Here is a 12,787-nt window from a genome sequence, read left to right as displayed (position 1 = left end):
ACTAGTGTGTGTCTACAGTGAGACGTTAAACCTACTCTTCTAGATTCCACTGCAGGGAAATGAAGCAAAAAATAAATGCAAAATACTGCTGCTCTTCAACTCCAATCAACCCTAGCAAAATGTTTTTATTACTATTTTATCATCAAGGACTACTTTCCAAAGTCATTAGAGTAAAAACTACTTAGGCTCTAAGTACATAAACAGGACTAATCAGGAGAAGCAAAACTATCAGTCCATCTAAAATGACTGATTTAGTATCTTTGAATATCTGATATGAATTATATTCTAGGGTATATTCTACCATATATAATTAAGATACAATTATAATTATATTCTAAAATATATATATTAACTTTTTTATTTTAAAAAATAATTTATGGGATCCACCTTACCTGCTCTATATCATGCTGGCTCACTCGAGTCAACCCACTTCTGAAATCCAAGTTTGTTTCTGAAGTAAAAGTATCTAGAAATAAAAATAAAGGTTTCTATTTTTATTATTTGAATGTTATCAATGTACATGAATAAAGAATTTAGATAATCTGATTTGCTACTTCTGTAAAAGCAAGAATGCACATGACAAAAATGTGGCTGGTTATATTTTTAATTACTATAGAAATAATCATCAATAAAGCATTTTATTAGTCAGTCAGACCCCAAAGCCCCATATGAATTTGTATAAAGAGGTATCCCATACTGCAAAAGCAGTACTCCGGGGAAAATGTATATCCCTGAGTACCCATATAAACAAAAAAGAGAAAAGAGGAGATTAACAAAAGAGGAACGCAACTAAAAAAATCAGCAAATTAAAAACCCTCAGATAAAAAAGCAAATTGGAAATCCTAAAAACCAAGGGAGAAATTAATAAATTGAAAGTAAAAGAACTATTGAACTAATAAATAAGACTAGGAGCTGGTATTTAAAAAATAAATAAAATAGATAAAGTATTGGTTAATCTAATTAAGAAAAAGAAAGACGAGAACCAAATTAACAGTACCATGAATGAAAAGGGTGGCCTCATTTCTAATGAAGATAAAATTAAGGTAATTATTAAGAATTATTTTGTCCAATTATATGACAATAAATAGAACAATTTAGGTGAAATGGATGAATATTCAAAAAATGTAAATTGCTTAGATTAACAGAAGAGGAAATAGAATACTTAAATAATCCCATATCAGAAAAAGAAATCAAACAAGCCATCAAAGAACTCCCTAAGAAAAAAATCACCAGAGCCAGATGGTTTCACAAGTGAATTATGTCAAACATTTAAAGATCAATTAACTCCAATACTCTACAAACTATTTGATAAAATAGGAAAAGGAGTCTTACCAAATTCTTTTTATGATACAAATATGGTACTGATTCCCAAGTCAAGAAGACCAAAAACAAAGAAGGAAAACTATTGACCAATCTCTTTAATGAACATAGAAGCAAAAATATTAAATAAAATACTAGCTAAAAAGCTACAAAAAGTTATCACAAGGATTATTCACTATGACCAGGTGGGATTTATACCAGTAATGCAAGAAAGGTTTAATATCAGGAAAACCATTCACATAATTTACCATATCAACAACCAAACTAATAGAAATCACATGATTATCTCAATAGATGCAGAAAAAGCCTTTGACAAAATACAGCACCCATTCTATTGAAAACACTAGAAAGTATAGGAATAGAAGAGCCTTTCCTCAAAATAATAAACAGTATTTATTTAAAACCATCAGCAAGTATCATCTGCAATGGGGATAAGTTAGATGTCTTCCCAATAAGATCAGGAGTGAAGCAGGGATGCCCATTAGCACCACTACTTTTTAATATTGTACTAGAAATGCTAGCAGTAGCAATTAGAGAAGAAAAAGAAATTGAAGGGATCAAAGTAGGCAGTGAGGAAACGAAACTATCATTCTTTGGAGATGACATGATGGTAAACCTAGAGAATCCAAGAAAATCAACTAAAAAATTAGAAGAAACAATCAATAGCTTTGGCAAAGTTGCAAGGTACAAAATAAACCCACATAAATCATCAGCATTCCTACATGTATCCAACAAAGCCCATCAATAAGAGTTAGAAAGAGAAACTCCATTTAAAATTACTCCAGACAAGATAAAATACCTGGGAATCTACTTGCCAAGACAACTACAAAACATTCTTCTCTCTCACACACACACACACACACACACACACACACACACACACACACACACACACACGATCTAAACAATTGGAAAAACATCAACTGCTCATGGGTAGGATGAGCCAATATAATAAAAATGACAATCCTACCTAAATTAATTTACTTATTCAGTGCCATACCTATCAAACTACCAAAACACTTTTTATAGAATTAGAAAAAAATTATAATAAAGTTCATCTGCAAGAACAAAAGATCAAGAATATTAAGGGAAATAATGAAAAAATGTGAAGGATGGAGGCCTAGCTTTACCAGAGATCTCAAACTATACTATAGAGCAGTGATCATTAAAACCATATGGTACTGGCTTAGAGACAGAAGGGTCAATCAATGGAATAAACTTGGAGTAAATGACAATAAGAAGATAGTATTCGAAAAACCCAAAGATCTCAGCTTTGGGGACAAAACCCCACTATTTGACAAAAACTGCTGGGAGAATCAGGAAACCGTATGAAAGAAATTAGGCTTAGATCAACATCTTACACCCTACACCAAGATTAACTCACAGTGGGTAAATGACTTAAATATAAAGAGGGAACTCATAAACAAATTAGGTGACCATAGAAAAGTAAGAAATTTAAGACCAAGTAGGAGATAGAAAACACTACAAAATGCAAAATGAATAATTCTGATTATATTAAATTAAAAAGTTTCTGTACAAACAAAACCAATGCAATCAAAATTAGAAGGGAAGCAACAAATTGGGAAAATCTTTATAACAAAAACCTCTGACAAAGGTCACATTTCCCAAATTTATAATGAACTAAGTCAGTTGTACAAAAAAATCAAGCCATTCCCCAATTGACAAATGGTCAAGGGACATGAATAGGCAGTTTTTAGATAAAGAAATCAAAACTCTCAATAAGCACATGAAAAACTGTTCTAAATCTCTCGTAATTAAAGAAATGCAAATCAAAACGACTCTGAGGGGGACAACTGGGTAGCTCAGTGGATTGAGAGTCAGGTCTAGAGAAGAGAGGTCCTAGGTTCAAATCTAGCCTCAGACACTTCCCTGACACTTAACCCCCATTGCCTAGCCCTTATCGCTCTTTGGCCTTGGAACCAATATACAGTATTGATTCCAAGATGTAAGGTATGGATTTAAAAGAAAAACAAACAACTCTGAGGTACCACCTTACACCTAGCTGACTAGCCAATATGGCAAGCAAAGGAAAATAATAAATGTTGGAGGGGATGTGGCAAAATCGGGACACCAATGCACTGTTAATGGAGCTGTGAATTAATCCAGCCATTCTGGAGGGCAATTTGAATTTGGAATTATGCGCAAAGGGCTTTAAAAGAATGCTTGCCCTTTGATCCAGCCCTACACACTGCTGGGTTTGTACCCTAAAGAAATAATAAGGAAAAATATTTGAACAAAAATATTCATAGCCATGCTTTTTGTGGTGGCAAAAAATTGGAAAATGGGGGTGGGGGGGAGTCCCTCAATTGGGGAATGGCTAAACAAATTTGGAATTGCTTGTCGGTTCTGGGAGGGGAAGGGAAGAGGAAGGGAAAGAAAATGAATCATGCAAACATGGAAAAATCTATTTAAATAAATAAATACAAAATTTCAAAAATTTTTAAAAGAGGTATCCCAGAGTGAAGTCAGTTTACAACTGAAGAGCACAGACATGGTTCAAGAATGGTCATCAGTCCAATACTGGAGTAGACAGGAAAGTCAGAGACCAAGTGAACAGAGGTATATGTTAGCCCAAGTATCTAAGGGTAGAGTATTGCAGCCCTAATAAAAAGTGACATACCTTATCCACAAGCTGGTTACCTCCAAGCCACATGAGGCATGTGACTGGCTTAGGGTTATTTAGTGGTTTATTGGCCACATAACTCTTTTTAAAAACCCAGGGAATTTGGGCTCTTTATACCTGCCTGCCTAAAAAAAAATGGCAAAAAAGAATCCTGGCTATGGCTCCTGGCTTCATTATGATTCCAGTCTACATTATTACAAAGTAAAGTTAAAACTCTTATTTGCCTAAAGCCTGACCCAAAAGCCTAAGATCCAAACCAATTCCTTTTTTCAGAAAATGGGAAAAAATTATTTAAAAGGCATAAATAGTCAGCAATATGAAATACTTCAGAATCTACCCACCAAGATATCCATAAGAACTATATGAACACAGTTTACAAACCCTTTAAAGAAAAAAGACAGAACAAAAAAACTGGAGAAATAGTCATTGCTCATAGGTATACAGAGCCAATATAATAAAAATGACAATTCTACCTAAATTAATTTACTTATTCAGCAACATGTCAAACTACCAACAAATTATTTTATGGAGTAGAAAAAATAATATTTATCTGGAAGAACAAATGGTCAAAAAATACGAAGGGTATGAATGAAAAATTTTTTAAAGAAGATAGCCTAGCAGTACCAAATTTCAAACTATATCACAAAGCAATAATCAAAACAATATGGCACTGGCTAAGAAATAAAAGGCTGGACCAAGTGGAATAGATTAGGTACACAATACTCAGAAGTCAAAGACCACAGTAATCCAGTATTTGGTTAAACACAAAGATCCAAGCTTTGGGGGAAAGAAATCCCTATTTGACAAAAATTGGTGGGAAAACTGGGAATTTGGCAGAAACTAAGTTGGCAAAGACCAACATCTCACAACATATATCAAGATAAGATCAAAATAGGTACATGACGAACATAAATGGTGATATTATAAGGAAATAATGGGAGCATAGACATTTTACCTTTTAGATTTATGGATGAGTTTATGATCAAACGATATAAAGATCATAGAAATATAATGGATAATTCTGATTGTAACTTAAAAGGTTTTGCACAGAAAAAATGAATGTAACAAAAGATAAAAGGAAAACAGGAAACTGGGGGGTTTGGAGGGGGATCTTCCAGCAAGTTTTTCTGATTGAGGCTATATTTCCCAAATTTATAAAAAAGAAGAGCCTTTCCCTAATTGAGAAATGGTCAAAGGATATGAACAGTTTTCAGAAGAAGAAAGCAAAGCTATCAAGAATCATATAAAAAGGCAAAATTTTTTTTTACCAAAACGGGACCTCCAGATAAGTAGGTAGTAATTAATTAGTTCTTAATGGCCATAATTAGATTGTGATAATGTGACACAAAAAGTTTTAAAAAATCTGTCTTGTCAAAACACAAAACTCATTCTCTTTAGGTATTTGTTTTACTATATTGAAATGCAATACATTGATAAAGATTTAGAATAAATCTTACCTTGTAGCCTCCTATTTTTAAATGAAGCTGTAGAAGCCAGTAGAGAATCTTGGCAATCAGTGGGAGTACATCGTAACAGATAGTATTCTAGGTGGCGCCAAAAAATAAATAGGCAGGTCTCTATGATGTCTACAGGTAAGACCTTAGGTCAAGGAAACCAGTTTTGTTAGGATTATTTTTTTAAGACTATAGCTTCCTAGGGCTTGCTAAAGTACAAACATTTCTTTTTAAATATTACTGCTGCTATAGATGTAGTGTAGTAGCACTATTCTCATTAGGATTTGGGGGGAGAAATTATGCATACACAATATTTAAATATTAAATAAACATACACATATATAATGGACTTAGTTTTAATCTAATAGTAGAAAAGACTTAAATATTATTAGGCATTAAGATAATGATGCATATGTTGAAAATATGAAAATCATTCAGTTAGCTGTTTTTGTTACAGATCAGTAGTTAGAAGCACTGCAGGATTATTAATGAGTTAGATATCTTGCTACAAGACTTGAGAACTGGAAGGACAGGGCATTACTGCAAGTTTTTGAGAGGGCAGACAAGAAGTAACACTGGAGAATAAGAACCAAGGAATCAGATGTAGGTACAAGGTAGTCTAAGGTGAATCATAAGCATGGTCAAAACTCTTTGTCACTCAGATGTTCTTCACATGCTGCTGCAGCTCTGTAACCAGTCCAAACAATTTTTAACCAATTAATCAGTATTGTTAGTTTCAATATACTATATTTAAGAGTCAGTGAAAATATTTCTTGTGTTCATTAGCTTGAAGAAAGAAACAATGGAAATTATAAGACTTCACATATATATACTCCAATTGCTCAATGAACCCATTCACAACAAGAATGATAATAATCCCATTATTGTCTGCCCTGTTCAAGTCACATCCAGCATAAATATATATGTATGTTCAGGGTTAGGTGCAATTTCTCAGGAAGGATGTTAGCAATCTACAGTATGTCCAAAGGTCAGTATGTATGTATGAATAATAAGTGAACTTGAAATGAAGGTGACATTCTTAAAAAATTCCATTTGTAAAAGGCAGCTAGGTGGTATTGTGAGCAAAAGAAGGTTAGAGCAAGTTGCAGAGGCATGAGACTAACAGAGAGAATTCTAGAATGGAAAAGTAAGGGAGAGACTGAGATTTAGGGGTCATGGTAACAGTGGATAAAGCACTGGGCCTGGAGTCAGAAAGACCTGATTTCAAGCACAGGCTCATATATTTACTACTTGTGTGATCCTAGGCAAGTCTGTTTGCCTCAGCTCCCTCAAACATAAAATTTGGGATAATAATAGTACCTATTTCACAGGGAAGTGAGAATCAAATAGTATTTGTAAAGTGTTTAGCAAAGTTCCTGGCATGTAGCTAGGGCTTAATAAATATTTATTCCATAACCCTCCCCCTCTCTAACAGGGAAAGTCAAAAAAAGAGCAGTGTATCATTTGGTTTCTCCAAAACTCTTGAATCCTCTCCTTGCACCCCGACCAGTTTTTCTTAAAGAAAATTTCAATGAAAGGGGATAATTTATTTTCCATCAAAATGTAAAATCTCAGTCATCTCTATTTAATTTCATCTTGTTTCCAGCAAACTCCTCTCTGCTTCTTATTTCAAACCACTGTTCTAACCTATAAAAATATTCTTTAGTTTGATCACTCAACATGTTATCTAATACTCTCCACTTCTCCATCATCTAAAGACCTGATAACCATAGGTTCTGTGTCTTTATCCAAGTCTCATACAAATCACAATAGCCATGTGTCCTATGCCTTCATTCAAAGTACTGATAAAAGTGTTCAACAAGGAAGGTCCAAGGACCCAAGTCAACATTTTTTAACTAGATTCAGCTATTTAAGCCAGCTAGACCACATTTAACCAGATTTAGTGTAAACTTTACAAATAGTCAACTATTAAAATTCCAGTTTTCTGCTGCATTCCCCATAGTTAACTAGGTCAGCAACCTGTTGATAGACTGATTAAATGGTAAGGAAATTGTATTGTACAGCTACTTCTTCAGAGTACCTCTAAGGTACCTCTTACAGCTCCAATTACATTCAACTGACTATTGTCACTGCCACCTTTTTAAGTTTTTAGTGTAGTTTTGTGAAGGAGAAATAGAAGAGAAATGGTAAGGAAGCCATCAATCTTCTTAACTATAATACATCATTAAAAGATGGCTCCTTAAAGCCAAAGGGTAAGAGCATCCTTGGTCTGGTAATTATAAAGAAGTAACTCATCTCAATGAGTTTGGGGGGGGAGGGGGAGAGACCAAAGGAAGTCTTCATAACTTTGTTTGTAGGAAAAAAAATACTCTTTCCAATTAGAATTCTTCACCAATTTTTAACTCCTCTCCTACAGCTGACCAGGAGGAGAAAGCCATGAAAGTGTAAAGTTACCGTATCTGACCCCCTCTGAAGAAGCTGCCTTCTTGAATGGCATGTTCTCCAGAAAGAGAAAATGGCCAAGAGCAAGGCACAACTTTTGGAAAGAGATGTGGAAGGGACTTGCAATCTTACTCTTACCCTGAAAGAGGAACAACTGTTTATTCTCTTCAAGTAAAAGAAAAAAGAATGTTTCTGACTGCCATGGGAAAGATCAAAATATAAAAGTCTTAGGAATATAGGAGAGAAAATGAAAAGGCAGGCTTAGTGGCAGAGCTTACTCAACAAATAATCCTGAGTTAGTGACAAGAGCCCCAGAGCAATGGACAAGGAGAATAGAGATCCCTGTTGGGCTACCTCTGACCCTACAAAGAGTAAAGCTCAGCTGACAAGAAATGGTAGTGGGAGGATGAGTATTCCTATCTTTCCCTCACAATCCTCCCCAATGCTCAAAACTTTGTTCTGAGATAGGCAGGGTCTAGATGCCTTCTTGGAACTCACTGTGGGATTACTGAACACATTTCAGTAGTGCATTCACAATACTTTGAGCTGGAAGGCTCTAAAAAATACTTTGGTTTGGAAATTAACTGTACACAAACATAATTCAAGGACCTATGTAAATGGTGAACTTCTTCCACCAATGATGAAACAACCCATTTATAATTTCCAATGTTAAAAGCCTGAGGCCTAAGGAAATTAAGTGACTTATCTAAGGTCACTTGGCTACTAAGGATAAGAGGCAAGATGTTAACTTTGATACTGCAGCCTGCCAAGTTCAATGTGCTTATCCATTACACCATGGTGTCCCTCAGATAGAGATTGAATTTAGAGGGGAAAAACTCCCTCAACCACTTTCAATTCATTAAGTTGTTTTGGTGTTCAATGAGAAAATAAATAAGAATACAATAGCTTTCAATAGACCTCAGCAAGTTTTCTCATACTACACCTTTCAAGTTTTACTATTATTTGATTAAGGATACAAGAACAAAGAGACAGCAATATAGCTCTATTGTTGATCAATTTCACCAAACGCCGTCTTGCCAAGATGTACTTCTGGGAAGTGGAGATTTTATCGACCCCAGCTGGCATCACTGACTGGCACAACTGCAAAGAAGAGGATGCATCATGAGGTATATAATACAATGTCAGCAATTTTTCTGGCATGCAATATGTACAAAAGACTCATCCAGTGTAGTCACTTTTATCATCTGCTCCAGAAATAATGATACTTCAGTGCTAATGATTTGTTTCTGCTTTTCACCAACTTAGAACTATTTTGACACTTTATATCTAAAGTAATTCTAACTGGGTTTTGTTATCTTCTTTTCCCCTACTTTTCCCATCACTTTAATTTATTGATTTCTTTCCAGATGCTACTGCTCAATCATTTTAAGTCATGTCTGACTCTTCATGACCCTATTTGGGGTTTTCCTGGGATTCCTCCATTTAGGGAGTGGTTTCCAAATTCCTCTCCAGCTTTTGAGGCAAAGAGGGTTAAGTAACTTGCACAGGGTCATATCGTGTCTGAGGCCAGATGTGAACTCGGGATTTCCTGACTCCATTCCTGGTGCTCTTTGCCACCTAGTTCCTCAAGTTCTTCCCAAATATTTGCTGGTAATTAATTTGTAATCTGCTGTGTCACCTGTCTCTTTACCTTTAAAGAGACAGTGCATAAAAGCTAAGGACTAAAATATCTAAGACTTGGGTACCAAGGAGGATTGGCTTCAATGTCTAGCAGATCAAGAAGTCTATCTGGAAACCATCTGACTGACAAAAGCAATTAATAAATTAGTATATTGTAAAAGTACTAAACTTCTTTTCACAGCCTTATTTGTTAATTTTACAGAGACCAGTATCTATCCTATATTGATAGTGAAAGGACATTCACATTGATAAGATCACAGATCCGTTGAAGCACATAAGCAAATATCCTCATTTGGAAACTTTTAATACATCAAAATTATTTGATAAACCTGATTAGCAGACTTTTTTATTTTAAAGTAAAAAGGACTAGGTAACTCATCTAAAGGAATCAACAAAGCAGGATAACATCACAAAAACTCCAAAAACTGTAAAGTGAAGATATTGTTTCTGAAAATAAACTTTTAGCTTTAATTAATTCCTTGAGTTTAAAACTTTAATAGATGAATTTCTGTTGACATCTCTATAGGATATACACTACATGGCAATTAGTTATTTCATGCTTAAATAATGGTCCTTATAAGAAGATTAGTTCTCAATCATAAACCATAATTTCATCAGTATGGAATATATTACTAGCACCTACCAGCAAATTACAGAAAGCAGACATTTAAATGTTTATTGCATTGATCTGAAGTTCAGAAAAAGTATGACTATACCCAAAGTTTAATGATGGGAGGTGATGGTCAGGGAGTGGTACAGTTTCATGAGACAGATGTAAGCTACTATTATCTCAGTGTTGCTGAGGTAGAGTGGAAATGGAATGCATATAATTGTGATTTGGCCACAAGAAATTTTCTACAATGACTAATCCTACACAGTATCATCTTTGGCCTTGGTCTAGTCATAATAAGCTCTGCCAACTTCTGACTGCCAACTCAGACCAACTTCAGAGTTCAATTTGACTCTACTACTACCACCATCATGACAACTAACAATAACAACTACAACTACTAATTAGGTTCTTTACTATTTCTACTCCTCATTATGTGTTTTTAATTGCCTTATCAATCTATTCTATGTAGATGTCTATAGATTTATAGATATAGATAAGTCTCTATTATCTATACCTGACCATTCTCTCTCTCTCTAATATGTACACACACACACATATAACCATTATCATTATTAGAAAACTATAGTGTCTTATATTTGTAAAATGAATAAATCATTTCCTACAACATTGCAAGGTGATGTTTAATGATTAATTCCTTTAACAAAAAGAAAAAAAGAGAGAACCCATGAATAAAATGCACATTTTTATAGGATATCCCATTTAGACAACATGTATAACTTTAATGAAAATTATAAAGGCACAATGAAAACTTATCTAAGAAATAATCTTTAAAGGAAAGGCAGCTACCTAAAAAAACTAATTTCCTTGGTAGAGATTTTTGACTATGAGCTACTAAGAATACTTATTCAAAGTTACCATTTTCCCCCTGGATGCTGGTTTCCATGAGGTGTTCCCCATAATCACATTTTACAAAAGAACTGTTAGGTTTACAGGGTTCAATTAGAACATTAAAGCATGATTTCATAAGTTGCCCACAAGAATCACTCTCATCCCTTTAAAATCACTCTTCATCTATCATCTTTGTTCAGTTATCTTTAAAAACAGTACCATTTTTCTTTATCAACAAAACATTTTTTCTCAATTTATCTTTCCCAGAAAGGCTAAGCAGTTTATTATAGATTACATACCTCTTTTATCTCATCTGGGGGGAGCTGTTCTACATTCTGTAGCTTGTTGACATTCTGTCGATGACTGTCATAATAAGTGAAGAAATCATTAGCACTTTGTTTCAGCAAGTAGACAATAATGCCCAAACCAGGTAGACGCCAATATGGAACCACTGGAGCTTGAGTATCTAAGCAGAAATGACAAAATAAGAGAATATTTAACCCACAGTTAAGGTTAGGGTTACATTAATCAAGAATCTACAATGACCAATTCTAATATATAGGAAATCCATCAAATATGAGAGAGAGGTGGCACTTGAAAACGCCTTGATAGCTACCACATTCCCACTGATAAATATGGTTCATTATATGACTAAAAACAATTAAAGAAGAACAACTAGTAAGTATGGTGAAGAAACTGGAAACCAAAGTCAACATTTATATAACACTTTAAGGTTTTTGAAACAGGTTTACATAATCTCATTTAATCCTTACTACAGGAATTACTGTTCTTATTCTACAGGGAGACTGAAGCTCAGAGAGGTTAACTGACTTGCCTATGATCACAGCTAAGAAGGAAGAGCAAGAATCAAAATTCCTGATTCCAACTCATGATCTTTCTACTCTACCATACTGTTTCTTCTTTATGAGTATTAAATGAAGTAAGCTAAGATAACTTATTAGAGAGGATATTACTGGGATTGTGAAAGTCCTCTTCAAGTATCTGAAATACTATTGTGTGAAGAGGGATTATATTTGATTACCTTTACTCCAGAGGATAAAAGTAGGACCAATAGATAAAAGTTATATAAAGGAAAATTTAGGATCAATTTAAAGAAAAACTGCCTTAAAATTAGACCTGTACAAGGGTGGAATGAACTGCTTTATGAAACACTGAGCTCTCTACATCAACAGTATTCAAGCTCTAACTAGATTACCACTTGTCATGAATGTTGTGGAGTTCAAATGTAGATTGAGATAGATGCTTTCTGAGGTACCTTCCAATACTCAGATTCTAGAATTCTAGTTGTGTTGGGTTTATTTTTAATTTTGTTTCTCTCATTCTAGTTACTATATTGTCATCCTAAAACTATTTATTACTTTCAGTTTGTATTACTTCATTTTGGTGAGGGAGAGAAAGATCTTTTTACTTGCCAGTGGGCAATAAATCCTATAGAAAGACAAGTTATTGTCAATGCTATGAAATATTAAGTTCCATTTTATCTAGCTTGGAAAGAGATATTTGTGGTAATGAAATAGGGGGAAAAAATCCTTGTTGAATTGAATTAAAATGAAATAAGGGAAAGGAAAAGGAAAAGCATTTATACAGGGCCCACTAAATGCAAGGGCACTATATTAACAACTTTACAAATGTCTCTTGATCCTCACAACAGTCTTATGAGGTTATTATTATTATCCTCATTTTACAGTTGAGGAAACTAAGACAAACAAGTTTTATGACTTGCCCAAAGTCACATAGCTAATAGTCTACAACCTTAACTGTATTTCAATTTAAGAAAAATTCTGCTGCATCAGTTTTAAATAGTTGATGACAATTTTGTCAGGGGCCAAATTGAATGTTAAT

The 12,787-nt window shown here is 34.1% G+C and overlaps 1 protein-coding gene across 2 annotated transcripts in view; it reads right to left on the bottom strand.

The window, feature by feature from the left end:
- The window catches only part of NUP205 (nucleoporin 205), a 101,656-nt gene that overhangs the window by 6,132 nt on the left and 82,737 nt on the right, over positions 1-12,787 (bottom strand). For both annotated transcript variants that reach the window (XM_007504380.3, XM_001374111.5), the window contains exons 39-42: positions 11,224-11,390; positions 8,799-8,922; positions 5,422-5,550; positions 393-466 (exon numbers count right to left, since the gene is read on the bottom strand). In XM_007504380.3, coding sequence (XP_007504442.1) covers positions 393-466; positions 5,422-5,550; positions 8,799-8,922; positions 11,224-11,390 — 494 coding nt within the window. The remainder of the gene's footprint in view (positions 1-392; positions 467-5,421; positions 5,551-8,798; positions 8,923-11,223; positions 11,391-12,787) is intronic.

The sequence above is a fragment of the Monodelphis domestica genome, chromosome 5, assembly GCF_027887165.1.
Source record: "Monodelphis domestica isolate mMonDom1 chromosome 5, mMonDom1.pri, whole genome shotgun sequence".
Lineage (NCBI taxonomy): Eukaryota > Metazoa > Chordata > Mammalia > Didelphimorphia > Didelphidae > Monodelphis > Monodelphis domestica.
Note: the sequence above shows the minus strand (reverse complement) of the source record. Positions and strands in the feature narration are given on the sequence as shown.